The following is a 22,925-nucleotide window of genomic DNA, read 5'->3' on the forward strand; positions in this document are numbered from 1 at the left end:
GAGAGACTAGGAGCTGTGGAGGTGCAAAGGGATTTAGATGTTCATGTACACAAATCACTAGGATTGCACAAGTACAGAAAATAATCAAAAAGACTAATGGAATGTTAGCTGCTATATCAAAAGGAATTGGAATACAAAGGGAAGGAAATAATGCATCAGTTGTACAGACCCAATCAGGGACACCAAACTTCAGGAAAGATAAATTGGTCTTGGAAGATTCATCAGGGCTTAAAGGGTTAAATTATGAGCACCGTTGCATAAACCTGTCTTTTATTCCCTAGAGTTTAGAAGATTGAGGGGTCAACTAATTGAGATGTTTAAAATGATAAAATGATTCAATATGGTAGACTGAGAGAAACTATTTCCTCTGGTGGGGGAATCCAGAACAAGAGGGCACAATCATAAAATTTGAGCAAAGGCATTTAGGAGTGAAATCAGGAAGCACTTTTTCACAAAGTGGGAATCTGGAACTCACCCCCAAAAAGCTATGGATGTTAAGTCAATTGAAATTTTCAACATTAGAACTTGGACAGATTAGGTGAGTGGCCAAATGCATGGCAGATGTAGTATAATGTAGATAAATGTGAGGTTATCCACTTTGGTGGCAAAAACAGGAAGGCAGATTATCTGAATGGTGATAGCATGAGAGCTGGATGACCCCAATGAGGTCCACGTCGACCACATCTGCAATAAGTGCCTGCAGCTCCAGGTTGATGAGCTGGAGACTGAGTTGAAGATACTGCGACACAGGGAGGGGGAGAGTTACCTGCACGCTGTGTTCCAGGAGGCAGTCACACTCCTTCGATTAATTCAAATTTGGTCCATGGTCAGGGACAGGACGGTGTGACTACGAGTGAGGCAGGTATGGGGACCCAGGAGGTAGTGATGGAGGAGCCTCAGCCCTTGCCCAACAGGTACAAGATTCTTGCTCTCTGTTTGGACGAGGGCAGGGACTGCAGGGAGGATGAGCAAACTGACCACAGCACCATGGTACAGGGGTCCATTCAAGTGGGGGGGGGGGGGGGGGGGAGGAGTAAAAATAAATGTTGTAGTGTTAGGGGGATACTGTTCTCTGCAGCCGAGAGCATGAGTCCCGAAGGCTGTGTTGCCTGCCCAGTGCCAGGGTTAAGGACATCTCCTCCGGGCTGGAGGGGAACTGGGAGGGGGAGGGGGAAGATCCAGTGGTCTACGTAGGTACCAACAACATAGGTAGAAGAAAGAAAGAGGTTCTGCTTGGAGTATAAGCAGCTAGGGGCTAAATTAAAAAGCAGAACTACAAAAGGTAATAATCTCTGGATTACTACCTGAGCCATGAGCAAATTTCCATAGGGTAAATAAGATCAGAGATGAACACGCGGTTCAAAGACTGGTGTGGGAGAAATGGGTTTCAGTTCATGGGGCACTGGCACCAGTACTGGGGTGAGAGAGAACTGTTCCGTTAGGACAGGCTTCACTTGAACCATGCTGCGACTAGTATCCTGGACAATCAAATAACTAGGGCTGTAGAGGTCTTTAAACTAAGGGGGTGGGGGGGGGGGGGGGGAAAGGGAAGGTTCAGGTGAGCAGAAATTATAAAAATCAAAGAGAAAGGTAATAGAGCAGGGTAGCAGTGGGGAAAATGATAACCAGTGTGACAGGGCAGGAATGTATAAAAATAAGAGTGCATCAGAAAATGGGGTCAAAACAGGGAAAAATGGTTAAAAAAAAAAAACTTACAAGCTCTTTATCTGATTACATGCAGCATTTGTAACTAGATAGATGAGTTGACAGCACAAATAGATATAAATGGGTATGATCTGGTAGCCATTACAGAGAAGTGGTTGCAAGGTGACCAAGGCTGGGAACTGAATATTCAGGGTTATTTGACAATTCTGAAGGATAGACAGAAAGGAAAATGAGGTGGGGTAGCTCTTAATAAAGGATGAGATCAATGCAGTAATGAGAAATTATATTGGCTCAGGAGATCAAGATTTACAGTTTGGGTGGAGATAAGAAATAATAAGGGGAAGGAGTCACTGGTGGGTGTAATCTATAGGCCCCCTAACAGTAGCTACACTGTTGGACAGAGTACAAATCAAGAAATAATGGAGGCTTGTAAGAAAGGAATGGCAATAATCATGGGCGATTTTAATCTTCATATTGATTGGACAAATCAAATTGGCCAAGGTAGCCTCGAGGAAGAGTTCATAGTGTATCCGGGATGGTTTCTTTGAACAGTACGCTGCAGAACCAACCATGGAGCAGGCTAGCTTAGATCTGGTACTGTGGAAATGAGACAGGATTAATAAATGATCCTCTAGGAAAGAGTGATCATAGCATGGTTAAATTTCAAATTCAGTTGGAGGGTGAGGTAAGTTGGATCTCAAACCAGTGTCCTGATCCTAAATAAAGAAGACTACAAATGTATGAAGGCAGAGTTGGCTAAAGTGGACTGGGAAAATAGATTAAAGTATAAGATGGCTGATAAGCACCGGCAGACATTTAAGGAGATATTTCAGAACTCTCAACAAAAATATATTCCAATGAGAAGGAAAGACTAAGGGAGAATCATCCATGGCTAACTAAGGAAGTAAAGAATGGTATCAAATTGAAAACAATGGCATACAAAGTGGCCAAGATTACTGAGAGGTCAGAGGATTGGGAAACTTTTAAAACCAGCAAAGGACGACTAAAGGGGGAAGATATCAATTAAGTAAACTAGCAAGAAATATAAAAAGATAGTGAAAGTTTTTAAAAAGGTATATAAAAAGGAAGAGAAGCAGCTAAAGTAAATGTTGGCCCCTCAGAGGATGAGACTGGGGAATTAATAAATAGGAAATAGGGAAATGGTAGAGACTTTGAACAAATCATTTTTTTTTTTAAATCGATCTTCACAGTAGAAGACACTAAAAACATCCCAATAGTGGATAATCATGGGGCTATAAGGAGGAAGGAACTTAATATAATCACTATCACTAAAGAAAAAGTACTCGGTAAAATAGTGGGACTAAAGGTGGACAAGTCCCCTGGACCTGATGGCTTGCATCTCAGGTTCTTAAAAGAAGTGGCTGCAGAGATAATGGATGCATTGGTTGTAATCTATCAAAATTTCTTGGATTCTGATGAGGTCCCAGTGGATTGGAAAACTGCAAATGTAATGCCCTTATTTAAAAAAAGGAGGCAGAGAAAGCAGGAAACTATAGACCAGTTAGCCAAACATCTATTGTTGGGAAAATGCTGGAGTCCATTATTAAGGAAGCAGTAGCAGGACATTTGGAAAAGCACAATAGGCAGCATGGTTTTATTAAAGGGAAATCATGTTTGACAACTTTGCTGGAGTTCTTTGAGGATGTAACGAGCAGGGTGGATAAGGGGGAACCAGTGGATGTGGTGGATTTCAATTTCCAGAAGGCATTCGATAAGGTGGCACATACTGCACAAGAGCTCACAGGGGTGGGGATAATATATTAGCATGGACAGAGGATTGGCTAACTAACAGAAAATAGAGTCGGGATAAATGGGTCATTTTCCGATTTGGCAAATAGTAACTAGTGGGGTGCCATAGGGACTGGTACTGGGGCCTCAACTATTTACAATCTGTATTAATGACTTGGATGAAGGGACTGAATGTAAGGTAGCCAAGTTTGATGATAAAGATGGTGGGAAAGTAAGTTGTGAGGAGGATGCAAAAAATCTGCAACGGGATATGTGCAAAAATTGGGCAGATGGAGTATAATGTGGGAAGGTGTGAAGTTATCCACAACTGGTATGGCAGGAAAAATAAAACAGCAAATTATTTAAATGGAGAAAAATTACAAAATGCTGGAGACTTGGGGGGTCCTTGTGCATGAAACACAAAAAGTTAGCATGCAGGTACAGCAAATAATCGGGAAGGCAAATAGAATGTTGGCCTTTATTGCAAAGCAGATGGAGTATAAAAGCAGAGAAGTCCTGCTCCAACTGTACAGGGTATTGGTGAAGCCACACCTAGAGTACTGTGGAGAGTTTTGGTCTCCTTATTTGAGGGATCATTATAGGCAGTCCCTCGTATCGAGGATGACTTGCTTTCACGCCAAAAAGGGATGAGTTCACAGGTGTTTCAATGGAGGACTTAATATTCCAGGTCCAGAACTACATCTTGAAGGCCGGAAGATGCCTGTGCGTGGATTTAAATTTTTATTTTTATTTTTTAAACGTGTGGTGGCCGTTGCACACCAGCCACCACACGGGCTTGACAGAGCTAGGTCTTGGTCCAGTGGCAAGGATTTACCAAGATGACTGGAGACCAGCTCTACTGCACGGACCTAGTGCGCACACACATTGCCTTGTGGGCTGGTCCATGCTGCCCCGGGCCCTCGCCTCTTCAGGGCCTCAATCTCTCGACTCTCCTGGGCCCCAATCACATCCCTCTACGAACTCTTGCCGCTCCTTCATCTCGACCTTGCCACTCCTGCTCGTACTGCAGTCAGCCATCGTCCTCCTGCAGCAGCATACTGCTCCCTCCAATGGCCCCGGTCTGCTGATGGTCCTGCAGGTTGGGACCATGCTGATTTCCGGGCCAGGCCTGCTTGAATATACTTGCATTGAAGGCTGTTCAGAGGTTCACGAGGTTGATTCGAGATATGAGGGGGTTGACATGAAGATAGGTTGAGCGGTATTTAGAGATCCTTTTCAGTGTGGCGCACCCGACATGGGATCTGGGACCTGTGTGAGAAGGCAAGCAACAGCGTGTCTCCTCAACCAATCAGAATGAAGAATCCTCAGACCAGAGTCTAATTGCTCCTGGTCTGATATCGACTCTAATGGCCTCTCCCTGGCTCTGGTGACTAGTGGCCTGCTTCTCTTCTCCACACTTGGTCAGCCCATTACTCCCATGTCCCACCCAGCTCCCTACTAACCGGGTTCCCTGGTTACCCGGCTCCCTCCCACCGCTCGCCAGGAGATCCGAGATGCATTAATCATGACCATCTTTTAAAAAGGGGACAATGGTGGCCATTGGAAGGCGGCTCGCGCCTTGATCTTGATACTCCAGCCTCGCTTGAGCCGCCTAAGGAGGGATATACTTGCATTGGAGGCAGTTCAGAGAAGGTTCAGTAGGTTGATTCCCGAGTTGAAGGGTTCGATCTATGAAGAAAGGTTGAGTAGGTTGGACCTATGTTCATTGGACTTTGGAAGAATAAGAGGTAATCTTATTGAAACATAACATACTGAGGGGGCTTGACAAGGTAGATGTAGACAGATTGGCAGATTTTTGTAATGCAAGGGTATCAAGGGATATTGCCTTTTTAATATATATAAAAAAATGGAGGGAACTTTAACAGAGGAATGCACATTACATTTTACAATGTTAAAGGTGCTATACAAATTGTTTCTGTTGCTTGTATTCAAACAGACACTCAAAATAAAGGACTGCAGTTTTTTCCAGATACAGGTTTTTTTTTAAAAAGAGGCAAAGTTGTGAGTTTACATTTTTATCTTAAAAAACAGATAAGATGTGAAAGATATTCCATAAGTTCCAACTAAAGCTTTATTTACAGCAGGATAATTATTTCCAAAGTGGAGAGGTATTAAAGTTACAGAACCTGTTGTGGTTTCAGATAGCCCACTTCCTTTCTAATGGAATGCAACAGTACTGTTTTAATTAACAACATATTGCAGGGACAATTACATCTAAAGCTTTTTTTTTACTAATCTTATATTCAAAATTTAAGAATTCTAAAAGTAGAATTAACATTTTAATCTAAAAGTTGTTTCCTTCACGTTTCCAGAAACACAAGTCTAAAAATTATGGAGAAATATTTTTCTCCCCCTCTGGTACCTCACCTAAATAATCAATTGCCCTTGCAAAAACCCAGGGCAATTATTGGGAAGGGGGTGTGGTGGTGGAAGTGCTGAGGCAGGGGTCACATCTGAGAATAATTTGGTTCTCTCTTCACCCCCACTCAACCTTCTCACTGAGACATCCTCCTTCCATCTCTGCATTGAATGATCCATCCTGTGATTTCCATCTCGATCTCTCTCAAATTGACCACTTTCCTGTTCTCTCTAAAACTCAAATTATCCTACTCTTATTCAGTCATGCTCTTGACCTCTACTCCCATGAGAAAGCCAACTTTGTTATATCCATCACCACCCATGTACCCCAAACCCTTTCCAAGCCCACATCCTTCTGCATCTACCCCTGGGGGAAAAAAACTCCCCCAGGTCACTTCCAATTACACTTTGAAACACCCAACTGTTTAGCCTTTGGCCTTCCATTCCTTAGGATACTTTCACGACCATTGATTTGATCAAACACTTCCGTAGGAGATGAGGGGTTGACTTATGAGGATAGGTTAATTAAGTTGGGCCTATACACATTGGAGCTGATCTTATTGAAACTTATAAGATAATGAGAGGGCTCGACAAGGTGGATGCAAAAAGGATATTTGCATTCATAGGGGAAACTAAAACTAGGAGACATAGGGCCAGATTTTCCATAAAGGCCCTCAACACCCACTGAGAAGGATCGCTAACGTTTGGCGAAAAAAGGAGAGAATTTCCACTTTGAAGGTAAAAAGAACTGATCACCTGGCGAGAAAATAGGCATTGCACACTCCTCGGCGGCTAAGTCATAGAATTTAGTCCGAGGCTGCGGTTGGGCCTACGGAGGGGGGAAAACTTAAAAAAAAACACAAAGCATTCCCAAGACAGTTTTAACCCTAATCGCTGTGGTAAAATTTAAAAATAAGTTAAATAACCTTTAACTTATCTTTCTTTACAGGGCCCCCCTTACCGCCCTGTAAAAGCAGCTTTCACAGGGCGGGTCTCTCGGCGATCTGGAAGTCAGCGTTTGAGCCCAAACTGACGCCCTGGCGGTTGTTCTCGGCGTTGCACGTGGGCAGTTTAGTCCCGGTGGGCAACGTTCAAAAACTTGTGGAAAACTGGGTGAAAAACTAGCTGTAACGCCGAGTAAATTGGCAACAATGAAGTCAAAAGTCTGGCCCATAGTCTTAGAATAAGGGGCTGCCCATTTAAAACTGAGATGGAGAAATTTCTTCTCAGAGGGTTGTAAATCTTTGGAATTCTCTGCCCCAGAGAACTGGAGGCTGGGTCATTGAATATATTTAAGGCGCACATTTTTGAGCGATAAGTGAATAGGCAGGGAAGTGGAGCCGAGTCCATGATCAGATCAGCCATGATCTTATTGAATGGCAGAGCAGCCTCAAGGGGCCAAATGGTCTACTCCTGCTCTCCTATTTATGATCACCTTTGAAGCCAGTCACCAACAAAAGCTTTATTCCTGGTCATTCCACCTTCATCCCCTCGAGTCCAGCCAGTGCAGATTTGAGCGTATCTACTGCACAACTGGTTTAGCTGTCCATCAAATCTGGCAGGACCACTCTACTGACAAAACCACTCGTATATGCTTATGTTCAAATCTCTGCATGGCTTCATAATTGTAACAAGATCCATGAAAGAGATATATAGGCCAACAGATACAGCTTAGTGTAGAAAAGGTGAAGTATTACATTAAGGACATGCATCTTAAAGTATTACATATTAAATGATCAGAATGTAAATACACATACATATGGCCATCAAAACTGCCGAGTGAATCATTGGTTTTGCATTAGGCAATATACAAAAAAAAACAATTAGGTAACAAACTTCTGCAAGACCCTAGTTAGATCTCAGTTGAGTATTTTAGTGTTGTGCACCTCATTTATAGAATGGGCATAAAAACAGAAAAGGTACAGCATAAGTCATTACTAATAAGGGGTTACAGTTTTAGAGACTTGAAGTTTTCATAAGAGCCAATGAATTAAGAGTGACCTGAAAAGGAGTAAGGATAAGGTCGTGAGTTTCCACTGGTTAACAAGGGCACAAATCTATGAATGAGAAAACATTTATATAGCACCTAGAATACATAAAATATCCCAAAGCACTTCACAGAAGCGTGATTAGAAATTAAAGGGAAAATGTGGTATTCTGAATCTCAAAACATTGTTGTAGCAATGTCCAAAGTCTTAAAAGTAAATTTGTTGACTGAAAAGGGATATTAAATGGGTATGGAGTGTGCAGGAATTAGACTAGGAAGCTCAAGAGCAAGAAAAGAGTCAGTGGCCCCGTTTCTATACTTTAATATTCCATGATTTAAAATTACCCTGAATATTTTAAGGCCTAGGTAGTTGGGTATCTTTGATTGTCCAGACTTATTGTACATACCAAAATGTACTCAATTCCTCAGCCAAACCTGATCTTGTCCTCACATGGACTTACCAATCACTGGACAGTAATCTTGTACCCTTGCCAATTCTTCCTTTCCTGCAGCTTAGGAATATTGTACTTAAAATTGCAAGCACTGCCTTAATGCACCCAAAGATCTCAGCTCTTCCTGGTTCAGTAACACAGCTACTGGTTCACAAAGACTGTAGTTCATCTATATAATACAAAAACATTGAAATAAATTGCATACACCATAATTGTGGTGTTTATCTATTCTTTGCATTACAAATCCCTTCCCAGACTACGTCTAGCAATCACAAACAACATGCAACATTTAATTGGGTCAATTCAAAAATAGTATTCAATGTGACCATCAGAGCCACAATAACTCAACACTCCCTCTAAAGCAAGTATATCCTTCCTTAGGCAAGGAGAACAAAACTATACACAGTACTCGAGGTGTGGTTTCACCAGGGTCCGAGACAAGACTAATTTCTTATACACCAATCCCTTTGAAGTAAAGGCTAACATATCATTTGCTTTCCTAATTGCTTGCTATACCTGCGTGTTAATTGATTTGTGTACAAGGTCACTATGGTCCCTCTGAATACCAACATTTTCCAGTCTCACCAGTTAAAAGATATTCTGCTTCTCTATTTTTCCTACCAAAGTAGATAACTTCACAATTCTCCACATTATATTCCATCTGCTTTGTTCTTGCCCACTCACTTAACCTGTCTATTTCCCTTTGTAGCCTCTTTGCTCAAGGTTATATTTAGACCCGGCTTGGCTCGATGCAGAAATAAAACAGACTGATTTAGTCTCCAATTCAACTTTACATCCATCAATGTGGTTAAAAAGAAAACTTCAAATGTGTTAATGTGGACAACTGAAGACAACAGCTATAGACTTTGAATTATGGTTTTAAATAGCCCATTAGTAAGCACCATTTTTAAACAGTAATTAGTGAAAATGCAGCATTTCTTGCCCAATAAAAAACACTTACCTTAATTCCTCCAGATGTTATGCTTCCACTTGACCAAGGGGGCAAGAAAGGCAGGAGGGTTGCTATGGTGGTCTGGGCATGGTGCACTTCTAGAACAAATCAGCCTCAAAGTCAAGTAGATGGAATAGTTCATCCAGCATCTAAGCCAGTGGGGGCAAAAAAACATCCACCTACTGCAGGGAAAATCAGGTTCAAATAAGAACTGGAGTCAAGTCAACCCAGCCATTAACTATTTTAACAAACCAAAGGGCTGGCTAGGTTATGGGATTGACAGGCTGAGAAAAAAAAAAATCCTAAAATGCACAACATTGCAGCCCTGGATCATTACATTGTGCTAGATGCTATAGGAAAATCTACTTGTGTAAATTTCCAATGTAACCACCACTGAAGAAATAGCCTTAAATCTTCCTGTTTGCACCTTCAGTATTTTAGTCACTAGATGGAGTAGCTTCTCACACTACACTTAATGTAACCGTGTACTTTGATGTGGCAACAGACTCCTTGGGTCCATGGAGGAAACCTACACAACTGCCCTGTGACAAAAGTTACCTTAGTGCATGGGAACTTTATCAAGATATATAAAATATTTCAACCCTGACAAAAGACACCAACGAAGAGAACACTACTTACAGAAAAAGCAATATGTGCATTCAGTGTCAGTTTGAAAGCAATAGTCATTACTATAGATGCTGTTATGGCCAACCATTCAACACAAATTTTAGGGGGTAAGGAGAAGAGGGGTGGAAGGGAGCACAAAGACAAGAATACAAAGACAATCTGGAAACTCTCATTTCTGTTCTTCATACTATTCCAGATATTTAATTGTTTTTGGTACATTTATTTTTTTACCCCAAATGACAAGACAGTACAGATTTTGCTGTCAAAATTAAACAACTGTTGGTTCATACCACAGCTGTTAACAGTTACACATTTTTTTTTCCTGTAGCTGGTTCCTTCTTCACTGCCTCCTCTCAACTTTGTATTGTGTTCTCATTTTTGGTCTTTTGATCCCTTATGGTCCGTACATTTATTCTGCCAGACATATTTCTGCATGGGTTGTATTAACTTTGATAATCAATGAAAGTTAAACAAAAATCTAATATGCTAACATTTTCAAAGGATAATTGATTTATAATAACATAGTACATTGGAGTTGCCATTGTAAAATAGGTATCGTTTAACCAGGGAACTAGGAAAAAATACCACTATAAAGCTACTGGTAAGATGTCCACCGAAAAGCAAAACTTGGTCTCACTTTAAATTCTGAAGTTTTTGCAGATGATGCATAATCTTTAGTTTTACTTTTGTGCACAGCTAAATGATTTTCAGGCAAATACTGAAAACACTGCCAATGTACTATTTACAGTTAAAATTGAGGTATACCAACCACTCAATTAGGTTTCAACAGTTTCAGGAATAGGTCAAGACATCGTCAGACAACCAATCTAGATTGAAATTATGCTGAACAATTATTCCTTCATTTATGAGGCAGCAGTTTGAGCATTTTTCTAAAGCTTCCAACCTCATACATCCAGACTACATTTGTGAATTCCATTCCACTTGAGACACAAGTATCAGCATATAATTTAGTAAATCAAATTGAAATTTTAAAAAATCCATTCATAAAACATTTTATTCCACTTACATCAACTTTACACATTTTCTTGATAACAATTATGCTTGTGTGTTCTTATGAAAAGTCCAGAAGACATGAATGCAGCTAGCCATACAGCAATATATCTCATTACTTCCCTGTTAACTATTTCACAGCCACATGCGTGTTAGGCAATCAAGACCACAAAGCAAAAACTAAAAAACAAAAAGGTAGTTACCAGATAAACACATGGGAAGGTCTTTACCTCTTAAACATACATTATCAAAGTTAAGCGTTTAATTTTACTGCATGTTTGCTTGTACATTTGTTCTTACGTTGACAATAATTTCTTTTAAATACAAATAAAATGTTCAGATGTCATTTGTGTAGCAAAATGAAGACATGAGCAATGGTGAATCTTGCAACTCATGGAATGTTAATCCTCCTCTGCCCTATCCCAAAAATCCTGAGACATGTAATAGATGGTGCAGGTTTGATCTACAGATTAGTAGCTCTCTGGAAATTGCTCGATTCGCATTGAACCTATGCCATTTCCCATTACATACACTAAATTATGGGCATCCTTCTTTGCTAGTACAGGAAACATTTGACATTAGCTTTGTGGTAAACCACAGCTACAAAGAGTACTAACCAAACATTTAAAACTTGTATAAAAATTCCACACCCTGAATTTACATTGGCCACCTGGAACATACAGTACAAACAAGAGTTCCCAATATGAATTGGCTCTTCTCCCCTATCAAACACAAACCACATGGGAAACACAGAGACCCAACAGAAGTGACAGAAGCTCTCCAAAGACCTAAAATAGAAACTAGTGGGACAGCAGAGATTACAAATAGTCTTGATGGTGAAGATTCAGGAATGAGGCAGACAGAACTAGAAGGCAGAAGTTTAGTTCTCTCCTCCCTCGCCAGCATCAGCTTCTTCCCCCTGGTTGTCTGAGGTCCACAACTAGAAGTAGATAAAATTCCAATTACTACTTTGGTATCTTATGCCAACAAAAGCATTCCAGATAACATGGCTATTCTGTGTGATATAACAAAAAAAAAGTGAGTATAATCATGCCCTTTCAGTTATTTTTTTTCTGGGTTGCAGGTCCTTCATAATTTAATTTTGAAACCAGATTGATTCCACAGTGCTTGGTACAGATTGCAAAATGGTCATCAATTTTTTCTTCAACTATAAAATAGTTTAACATTGCAAATCAATAGGCTAAACATAGATAGCAAGTTTGAGGGTGAATAAAAAAAAAAGACAGCTCAGCCTTCGATGTCTGGATGTGTCAGATTATGTGCCCACATTGCAGCAAACCTATCAAATTCCATGCGTAGTGTACTCGGATATCAGGCTATCGTGCAGAAGCATGGAGACAGCCAACCACATCTGCAGTGAGACAATATACCTCAAAGAGGACAGATGGGGAAGAAACAACAGAAAAACAAGCTAGTTATAATCGATCACTGTAGCCTATGCATCATAAACCGCTCCCTTGCCAACAGGTCAGGCAGATGACCCAAATCCTAGGCTTCTGCAAATTTTATATTTCAGCTGAATATTAACTGCACAGGTGTTCCTGTGACAGAGATCAAGGACTCTCTGGACAGACCAGAACTCAAACCAGCCCACAGTGCAATGGGTCTTGGATTGTTTATGCTCAATAAATCCATATATGTTTTGCCAAGTCATGATGCAGTGTGGGTTAGCATTAATTCCTACTGAAGTATTCATGGAAGAACTGAGCACTGCATCTGGTCCCTGCCATGATGAATTCAGTGCTAGGCTATGAAACTTTTAGTACCAACATCCACTTTCATTTTTCCACCTACAAAAGTAAGTTTTCCCTGGGATAAGTACTTACTGTCAAGTTATCTCGCAATAACTGCATTATTAATGTGCTGTCTTTGTAGGAATCTTCATTCAGTGTATCAAGCTCTGCAATTGCTTCATCAAATGCCTTTTAGAATGAGAAAATACAAGTTAGATGCAAATATCCTGGTAACAAACTTTTTGCCCAAATGAATTTTATTTGTACTTACAGTCTTTGCAAGAGTGCAAGCTTGCTCTGGAGAGTTAAGAATTTCATAATAAAACACTGAGAAGTTAAGGGCCAGTCCCAGGCGGATAGGGTGTGTTGGTTGCATCTCTTTTTTACTGATCTCAAATGCTTCTTGGTAGGCCTGTTGCGAATGCTCCACTGTGGCTAACAACAAAAAAATACATTGACAACTGTAGCTCACAATTGAAGATATGCATTTTAAAGCATGCAGATATACACATTAATAAACCAACTTGATACTGCATGTTTTATGCAATGCCAATTGACTAATACGCCATCTGAATTATAATGATTAGCAAGATACAGATTTCTGCCCCCATGACAGCTTTACGAAATAGATACTACACGCTAAAATGCCTGGTATGACAGCAATTCAAACAGAAAATTATGAGCAGCAATAGTCTTACTGCTCCCCATTCATTTTTTTTCAAAAATACTCCACTGAGCACTATTACAGAAGCTGCAAAGTCTTAAGTCAAATAAGAGCATTAAAAATGACTTGTACTAGAGCTACGCATTTACTGTGCTCAAGACGAGGGATGTTGATCCTGGGAAATGGAACACTTCCCATTTCAAATATGCAGCAAACACTCCCAGGTCAGATACAGTTACTCTGCCACAATTTCAAGAACACTCCATTATTGGACCAGTGATTCCATTTCCCACACCACCATCCTATGCTTTTATTGAAATTGCCAATTATTCTCAAATTGGGACAATTAAATGCTGTAAACCCATGCCCACTAGAAACTGGATTAAGACAGTTCAAATTCCATTCAGAGCACTTAGCCATCAGAGGAGAATGTCATCCAATCAAACTAGGCTGGCTTTGAACCCAGAGGTGAAAGGCCAGCTAAAAACCCACTGAACCATTCACTTCCTGCTCATTCTCCAAGTTAAATTAAACCCACCGTATACAATTTGAATTCACTATTGTGCACAGGATTAAAAAGACACTAGCTTCTTTCCTGAAATGTGCTTCATTCTTTGACAGGAGACAAGAACGTAGACACCATTAAAAATATTATGTATTAAAAAATTCTCAATCACTCCCCGTACCAAAGGGAGAACTAAATAGATGTTTCAAGTCTTTCAACGACTATGGAAGGCCAAACCGGAACTGTTCGTTGGATTTAAGATCCAAATGTTGAGCAATGTTGTCACTATTTCAATAAAGTTAATGGTTGGCATATAAAAAACTTGTATACCAGGTTCACAAACTGTGAAAGGATAAAAATCTTAACTGTACTGATGGGTATCATTTAACCATGCTTCTTTCTAATGGGGACTGAATTATACAAACCAAAGGTTCAAGAACTGATTCCCCATCTGTGCTGTGCTGTATTAGTCAATTCCAATCACAGTAGCAGTAATAGCATATACAACTTAATGCAGATCATTGGCTTTGAAGCGAGAAAAGGCCCAGGAGGTTCCCCCTGATCACTGTCCAGCAACCCCAAACGGATATGTGGACTTCAGGATGGGATGAGGCATGGTTTTAATACCCCCAATGTTTCAAAGTTTTGTTAACTAACTGTAAAGTGCACAAGTGACAAAAGGGCCTTGAATGAAGTACCTGCAGATGCCTGTACAACTATAGTAAAAATTAGAAAACATTGGCTTAAACAAAGTCTTTCCATACCAATACAGGAAATGGGTCTAGCAATGCCATTGTTCAAGCCAGCCTGGTACATTGTAATGTTAGTAACCTTGAGTAGTACAAGTACAGCGAGTGCCAATCTTCCCAACGTTAAAGACATTTTTCAATCCAACTTGCTAATTGGTTATATGATGGATTTATAGTGAAGCCAATATGGTTGCTATATAGACTTATGAACCAAATAGAAGTCCCCGAAGGAAAATCTCAGCTGTATTTTTTTTTCAGTATAGTAAATGGCTCATGAGCAAATTCCTTCCATTTAGTACGATAGTATAGTGGTAAATTACTGGACTAGTAATCCAGAAACCTGAACTAGTAATCCAGAAAATGCAAATTCAAATCCTGGCATGGCAGTTTGAGAATTTGTATTCTGGAAATAAAAAGTTCAAGTAACCATGAAGTTGTTGGATCGTTGTAAAATGTCCTCGAGGGTAGGAAATCTGCCATCCTCGCCCAACTCCAGTTCCACACCAATATGGTTAACTCTTAACTGCCCTCTGAAGTGGCCTAGAAAGCAACCCTCATGCATCAAAACTGCTACAAATAATACTGCAGTGGTTCAAGATGGCCCACCACCACCTCGGGCAACTGGGACATGGCAAAACATACCAGCCTTGCCAGCAATGCCCACTTCTCAAGAATGAATTAAAAAAACTAAAACTGTAAAAGTTAGCACTTTATATAATAGATTTTTTAATTTTGGGTGGGGGGGGCAATGTTCCCTCTAAATTGTATTTGTTGTGCATGGCCTGTTTATTTCAATGCCTGCGCAGTATTTCAAATGTAAATGCTTGTGAACGGCACCTTTCAGATTACTGCGCAGCCACGCACTCGCACAGCTTCGAGGGAACATTGGAACATTACTACTGGTAAGTCACATACCGGGGGGGGGGGGGGGGAAGAATGATCTTGAAAACTTCTTAGCATTTGGTCACAGACCCACCTAGGATCCAAGAACCCCAGTTGAAAACCTACACCCTAGAAAAAGGATTTTAAGCTACAAAAGACAAAAAGCTTCACTTGATTAAATGCGAGGCCAAGTCATTATGTCTTGACTGATATCCAAGTAAATTAACATTTTTCGTGTACAGAATCCGAAAGTCAATCAATGCTCAGGACTAAGCTTATCTTCGGCCAAAGGCGGCTACCAGTTTCCTCTGCCTTTGATCCCAAGGAAAAGGGTAAAAACATAAAGCATTTTGATTCAGGGAATAACAAATCAAGGTGGAGCCAAGTACCCCACTTACATACCTCAACCAGTCATCTGCCTAGACTCATCTCAAGACGTCCGCATAGTAGGCCCAGTCAGACTGCTTCAAGCACAAGTCTGCATAGGTTCCAAGGGAAAGGTGGATCCAAAATTGTCTCAATGCCAGGAAGCAAAGGGTAATGGTCGCCAGGTGTGTGTGTGTCGCTGGGAGGCTGTTTCCAGTGGGGATCTGCAGGGCTCAGTACTAGGTCCCTTGCTTTGTGGTATACATCAATGATTTAAGACTTCAATGCAGGGGGCGTGATTATGACATTTGCAGATGTTACAAAAATTGGTCATGTGGTTGCTAGTGAGGAAGAAAACTGTAGATTGCAGGAAGACATCAATGCAGAAAAGTAGCAAATGGAATTCAATCCGGGAAAGTGTGAGGTAGTGTATTTGGGAAGGGCTAAGAAAAGGGAATATGCAATAAATGGTAGGAAACGGAGAAGTGTAGAGGAACTGTGGAGTGCATGCCCACAGATCCCTGAAGGTAGCAGGGACAGATAGATAAAGGTGGTTAAGGCACATACGGGAGGGACACTTTCCTATATTAGCTGAGGCATAGAATACAAGAGCAGAGAGAGGTTATGCTTGAACTGTATAAAACACTAGTTAAGCCACAGCTAGAGAACTGTACAGTTCTGGACACATTACAGGAACGATGTGATTGCACTAGAGGGTACAGGGGAGATTTACATGGATGGTGCCAAGACTGGAGATATTTAGCTATGAAGAAAGATTGCATAGGCTGGGGTTGTTTTCTTTGGAACATGAGACTTAAATGAGGCGTATAAAATTATAATACACCATCTCAGGGTGCAGCCTACTTAATGGGTTAATTGAATACTCAGTGGCCATAAAAGGTACAGTTCACCAGTGAATAGTTATGCATCATGTGGCTGCAGCTACTGCCTCTGGGATTGAAATGCCTTTTCCTCAAAGGGTGGGAGATTTAAAGTTGAAGGACCCTGCACTTAAGGCATAAACCCAGCCTGGTCAGTCAAGCACAGGGCCCCCAGAGAACAATGGCTATAGCTGCTGTTGATGAATGATTTACTCAGTGACATCCAGTTCGGCCCTCAATTGAGCAGTGACTCCAATCCCACAGCATGTCCATCATAAAAACCACCGAATTCCACCTCAGCCCATCTGCTGCTGAAACCCTCATTTATGCCAGTCACACCCAGGCTGGATTATTCCAATGGCTGGTCTCCCACCCTCCATTACCTTCAGTTGTCAACATGCTGCTGTCCACAATCCTATCCTGCACTAAGTCCCATTTACCCATCTCACTGACCTACATCGGCTCTGGGGTGTCTCAGGCTCAAGCTAAAAAAAATTTACATCACTGTTTAAATCCATCCATGACCTTGCCCTTCACTATTGGTAGCTACCACCAGCCCTAGTCACAACCTCCAGACTTTGCTCTAGTTCAGGCCTCTTCTGCATTTCCACTCCCCCCTCCCTTCACCACACCACAGATTGCTATGCTTTTAGCTGCCGAGGTTACACACCCACTTCCTAAATCTTTCTATCCTCCTCCTCTCCTTCAAAATCCTTTTTAAAACCCACCTCTTTGATCAAGCATTTGGTGATCAGTCCTAATGGTCGTTTTCTTTGGTTTGATATCTTTTTTTAAAAACTTGCATCTGTGAAGGGCCATGGGATATTTTTCTATGTTAAAGATGCTCTATAAATGCAAGTGATACGTGTTACGTTCCTCAGGAATAGTATCAAAGAATCCAGCTTGGAAGCCCAAAAGAGACCCTGAAATTCTAATCTTTGTGCATCTACTCAGATTGCTTTTGAATGCTGACTTGACTCTTGCATCAAGGGCATTCACAAGTGAAGTACTGCAACATTAGACACTTGTGTAATGTTATCTACAATAGTCTGGGCTGTAGCTGCATGGATCTCCAGTTACCAAGAAAGCCTAATAGGAAGCCACTCATCAGGTACCTCGAGAAGTCTTTGATCCCAGTTATAAGAACATAAGAAATAGGAACAGGAGTAAGCCATACAGCATCTCAATCCTGCATAAGATCATAGCTGATCTGATCTTGGACTCAGCTCCACTTCCCCTCCCGCTCCCCTTAACCCCTTATTGTTTACGAGACTGTTTTAAATTTATTCAATGTCCCATCTTCTACAGCTCTCTGAGGCAGCAAATACCAGATTTACAACCCTCAAGACATTTCTCCTCATCTCAGTTTTAAATGGGTGGCTCCAAGATCATGCCCTCGAGTTCGAGACTCCATCAGTGGAAACATCCTCTCTGCATCCACCTTGTCTAGCCCTCTCAATCTTATGCCTTTTGATAAGATCACCTCTCATTCTTCTGAATTCCAATGAGTAGAGGCCCAACCTACTCAACCTTTCCTCATAAGTCAACCCCCTCATCTCCAGAATCAACTTAGTGAACCTTCTCTGAACTGCCTCCAAAGTATATCCTTTTGTAAATCTGGAAACCAAAACTGCATGCAGTATTTCAGGTGCGGCCTCACCAATATAGCTGTAGTAAGACTTCCCTGCTTTTATACTCCATCCCCTTTGTTATAAAGACCAAGATACCATTGACCTTCCTGATCACTTGCTGTACCTGCATACTATCCTTTTATGTTTCGTGCACAAGTGCCCCCAGATCCCACTGTACTGCAGCACTTTGCAATCTTTCTCCATTTAAATAATAATTTAAATTGGCAGAATAATTTAAATTTAGCAGAAAAAATTTGCTCTTCAAATTTTTTCTGCCAAAGTGCATGACCTCACATTTTCCAACATTATACTCCATCTGCCAAATTTTTGCCCACTCACTTAGCCTGTCTATGTTCTTTTGCAGATTTTGTGTGTCGTCCTCACACATTGCTTTTCCTCCCATCTTTGTATCGTCAGCAAGCTTGGCTACTACTCAGTCCCTTCTTCCAAGTCGTTAATATAGATTGTAAATAGTTGGGGTCCCAGCACTGATCCCTGTGGCACCCAACTAGTTACTGGTTGCCAACCAGAGAATGAACCATTTATCCCGACTCTCAGCCAATCCTCCATGCTATCCTCCAACCCAGTAAACTTTTATTTTGTGCATTAACCTTTTATGTGGCAGTGTCAAATGCCTTCTGGAAGTCCAAATACACGTCCACTTTATCCACCCTGTTCATTACATTCTCAAAGAACTCCAGCAAATTTAACATGACTTCCCCATCATAAATCCATGCTGACTCTGCCTGACCGTATTTTGCTTATCTAAATGTCCTGCTACTGCTTCTTTAATAATGGACTCCAACATTTTCCCAACCACATATGCTAGACTAACTGGTCTATAGTTTCCTGCTTTTTGTCTGCCTCCTTTTTAAAAAAAATATAGGGGTGTTACATTTGCAGTTTTCCAATCTGCTGGGACCTCCCCAGAATCCAGGGAATGTTGGTAAATTACAACTAATTCATCCACAATCCCTGCCGCTACTTCTGTTAAGACCCTAGGATGCAAATCATCAGGTCCAAAGAATTTATTTGCCTTTAGTCCCATTATCTTACTGAGTACCACCTTTTTGGCTCATTTTCAAAGATAATGAGCAATTTCCTATACTTAGTCTGTTCATGACAGACCAGTGGCAAGCCTATTACCATGGAAATATACCACCGTCTCCAGATACTCCCACACAGGAGAATAGAGCACCTAGAAAAGAGCCAAATCCTGAGAACACCTCTAAGTAGCCTAAGAGCATATATACTATCCTCCAAGAATTTTGCCAAGTAACTACACCAGCATCAAGAGAAGCCTACAGGAGTGGATAAATTAGTAATGAAGACAAAATGCACCTTCATGATGCTTCAGATCATACATTTTGCAAGTATGTTGTTGTACTTCCCCTCCAAGGTCACACCATCTTGACTTGGGTATATACCAGATCCTTTGTCATCTCAAAATCCTGCAACTCTACTTACATTGGAGTGTATCACCATGGGGAAGGTTCAGCTTCTCAGGACAATTAGGGGTGGGCAATAAATGCAGCCTTGCTAGAGTCATCCACTTAAACCAATAATCTATTAAGATACTAAAAATGGTGAGTGGTCTCAATATTCTAATGCAAATGCATTGGCAGGTGTTGCTGGGAGGATCATGTGATTAATTGCTACAAGAACATAATAGGTGGTGTAAGCCATTTGGCCTCTCGAGCCTGCTCAGCCATTCAATAAGATCATGGCTGATTTACCTCAACTCTACTTTCCTGCCTGCTCCCCATAACCCATATCATTCAATTTCCACTAAAGTTATACAAGATCCTGAATTCTCCCCCAACCCTCCACAGTGTTTGTCTTCATTATTTTCAATAACTTACACGAATTAGTTCAAACTCTCCTTCGCTTAAACTTTACCAAAATATTGAAACTCTATATCCCCAAAGTAGTAAGTGGCAACATGAGCCTTCAGCAGTAGATTCACATTTAAGTTACCCTGATTTACAATTGCACAGAACTGCAAATGGACCATAACAATCTTGAAGCGTCAAGTTTAAAAACTCCCAAGTTTTCTTTCTAAGTGTCCAATACCTCCCAACATCACCCACCACAAATTGCAATCTGCTTCCTCCTCTCCCCCTCCAAACACAGAAGCCATTCAGGTCTATGCTCACCACAATATCAGGCCTTTCCCACAGCACCTGCCCACAGTGAAAAGGTAAATGGTTCCTCCTCTCTGATTAAAATGAGCGCTGGCATAGTGCCACCCATCCATTCTAACCAGGCTCACTCACTTTTTCAGTGATCTGTATACATTCTGAATTCCCATCTGAGTTTGTTGATCTTAGCCAGAGGAACAGTTTGGCAGCTACAGTAGGATTTAGTAGCCTGGGTTTGAGAAGAGAGAAAGAAGAAAGTTGCTACTGATTACTATCCAGTAATCCCAGGTGAAAAATATGCATTTGTAGATGTCGAGCAAGTTTAAGTTCAGTTGTGATGCTTCCACAATTAAGTAGCATCCCAAAACGCACTTTCTAGGCTGACATGAGGAATAGTCACCAGGAAGATGTACCGTAGAGTTGTTGATATCTGCAGAACCATTGTTCAGCAAACCAGCACCTTTCATGTGCTCGAGGAAAGGGGGGGGGGGGGCGGGAGGAGAAGAAGGGCAGTGGAAAAGGCACCATTTTCCAGGATATCCATTTAGAACAGTCATATTTGGGGATTAACCCACCGATACAGAACTTATTCCCATCAGTAGGAGTAGCTCTCAAATTTCAGGTCCAAGGGGAAAAAAGCCCTGGATCCATAAGCAAGCACAACACACTTCTACTGCTTCTTTAACTATTTCAGAAATAGAACCCCAAAGTCACTATGCAATTCATTTCTAGTTTAATACATTTACTGCATCATACTGATCTTGCAAGTTGACAATTTAGACAAACTAAATACATGAAACATTGTGCCAGCAAACAAACTGCTCAAATTAGTTTGTTTTTAAATTTTAAAGTTGCAATTATCTTCTCCATGCAAATTCTTAATCAGCAACATTCCAGTAATTGGTTTCACAATTATGACAAGATCTATGCCCCCACTAAATATTTCATGCTGCTACATACCTTTCTTGTCATCCCCAGCAGCCACTTCAGCTAAGTAACGATAGTAATCTCCCTTCATTTTCAAGTAGAAAACTTTGCTCTCTGGTGCAGAAGCATTGGCAATCAAGTATTTATCAAGAAGACCCTGTTAATTTGAAGTATAGGACACAGATTAAAAATGTAGCATACTAAGATGTTTTGGATGTCTAAACAATGATTATCGATTTGGATCAAATCTTTAATGCATCTCAATGTTTTATACAGGTTTTGACATTTCATCAATTATTCAAATAAAGAAATTTTGTAAGATTCAGCAATTTTCCATTAAAACATTGTAATATTCAAGAGGAATTTGATTAGTCGGGACAAGCCATTGACTATATTCCATAAGGATAGTCTGCCATACTAAGGGAAACATTAAGAAAACTTTCTTTACAGTTGGTACAGGTACTATGTTGGCCATGAAGTATTGCCCACCTCAAACATCTTATTCTCCTTTACCACCCCAAGTCTTTCTTCTCAAAAACAAGCTCGAATACAATTGCATGGGTTTCAGTAGATCGCCAGGATCTCAGCTCTTCACATGTAGGCCTGGATTCTAAGCATCAGAAGGGGGGAAGAGAGAGAGAGAGAGAGAGAGAGAGAGAGAGAGAGAGAGAGAGAGAGAGAAAGGAGAGAGAGAGAGAGAGAGGGGGGGAGAGAGAGAGAGAAAGGAGAGAGAGAGAGAGAGAGAGAGAGAGAGAGAGAGAGAGAGAGAGAGAGAGGAGGGGGGAGAGAGAGAGAGAAAGGAGAGAGAGTGAGAGAGAGAGAGAGAGAGAGAAAGGAGAGAGAGAAAGGAGAGAGAGAGGGGGGAGAGAGAGAAAGGAGAGAGAGAGAGAGAGAGAGAGAGAGAGAGAGAGAGAGAAAGGAGAGAGAGAGAGAGAGAGAGAGAAAGGAGAGAGAGAGAGAAAAAAAGGAGAGAGAGAGAGAGAGAGAGAGAGAGAGAGAGAGAGAGAAAAGAGAGAGAGAGAGAGAGAGAGAGAGAGAGAGAGAGAGAGAGAGAGAGAGAGAGAGAGAGAGAGAGAGAGAGAGAGAGAGAGAAAAGAGGGACAACTAAGCTGACTCCATCCCCACCAGAAATCTGCATTTAGCAGCTCACTGGCTAGTCAGGAACATAAACACTGGCTGATTGTATTATCCACCTCCTCTCCCTCCCTCCCCGTGGATTCAAATGGTCACCTCACCTAACTACTTAATTCAGCAGCGGCTGGGAATCAAATCTGCGTAGGAAAGAACTAAAGAATGAAAGCCCTTATCTACAGTGGCTACTGAATTCACTCTTTAAATTAAACCAATGTAAAATTATATCAAATATTGAAAGTGGGTGATTATGACCCAAAGAGAGCCAGGATGGAAGATAGCAGCACTCAACATACTGGCCGGTTGTATAAAGTTAGAAACACTGGATAAAAGCGTACAAATTACTGTTAGCCCATTGTACTTAGAAAACAAGTTTACAGTTTCGCTACCTGACGCAAAGAAGACTGGGGTTCAGTTCCCAACAGGAAAATTATAATTTTCTGATGGGCAGAATGGCTTTAATACAATTTCT

General features: G+C 41.0%; 1 protein-coding gene across 1 annotated transcript in view; it reads right to left on the minus strand.

Annotated features, from left to right (window-relative positions):
- Positions 1-10,808: 10,808 nt before the first annotated feature.
- ywhaba (tyrosine 3-monooxygenase/tryptophan 5-monooxygenase activation protein, beta polypeptide a) overlaps positions 10,809-22,925 on the minus strand; it is a 32,744-nt gene continuing 20,627 nt past the window's right edge. The window contains exons 3-6 of the mRNA XM_070888486.1: positions 21,356-21,479; positions 12,848-13,011; positions 12,670-12,765; positions 10,809-11,762 (exon numbers count right to left, since the gene is read on the minus strand). Of these exons, the coding sequence (XP_070744587.1) occupies positions 11,703-11,762; positions 12,670-12,765; positions 12,848-13,011; positions 21,356-21,479 (444 nt within the window). The 3' untranslated portion in view covers positions 10,809-11,702. The remainder of the gene's footprint in view (positions 11,763-12,669; positions 12,766-12,847; positions 13,012-21,355; positions 21,480-22,925) is intronic.

Source organism: Pristiophorus japonicus, chromosome 1, assembly GCF_044704955.1.
Source record: "Pristiophorus japonicus isolate sPriJap1 chromosome 1, sPriJap1.hap1, whole genome shotgun sequence".
NCBI lineage: Eukaryota > Metazoa > Chordata > Chondrichthyes > Pristiophoridae > Pristiophorus > Pristiophorus japonicus.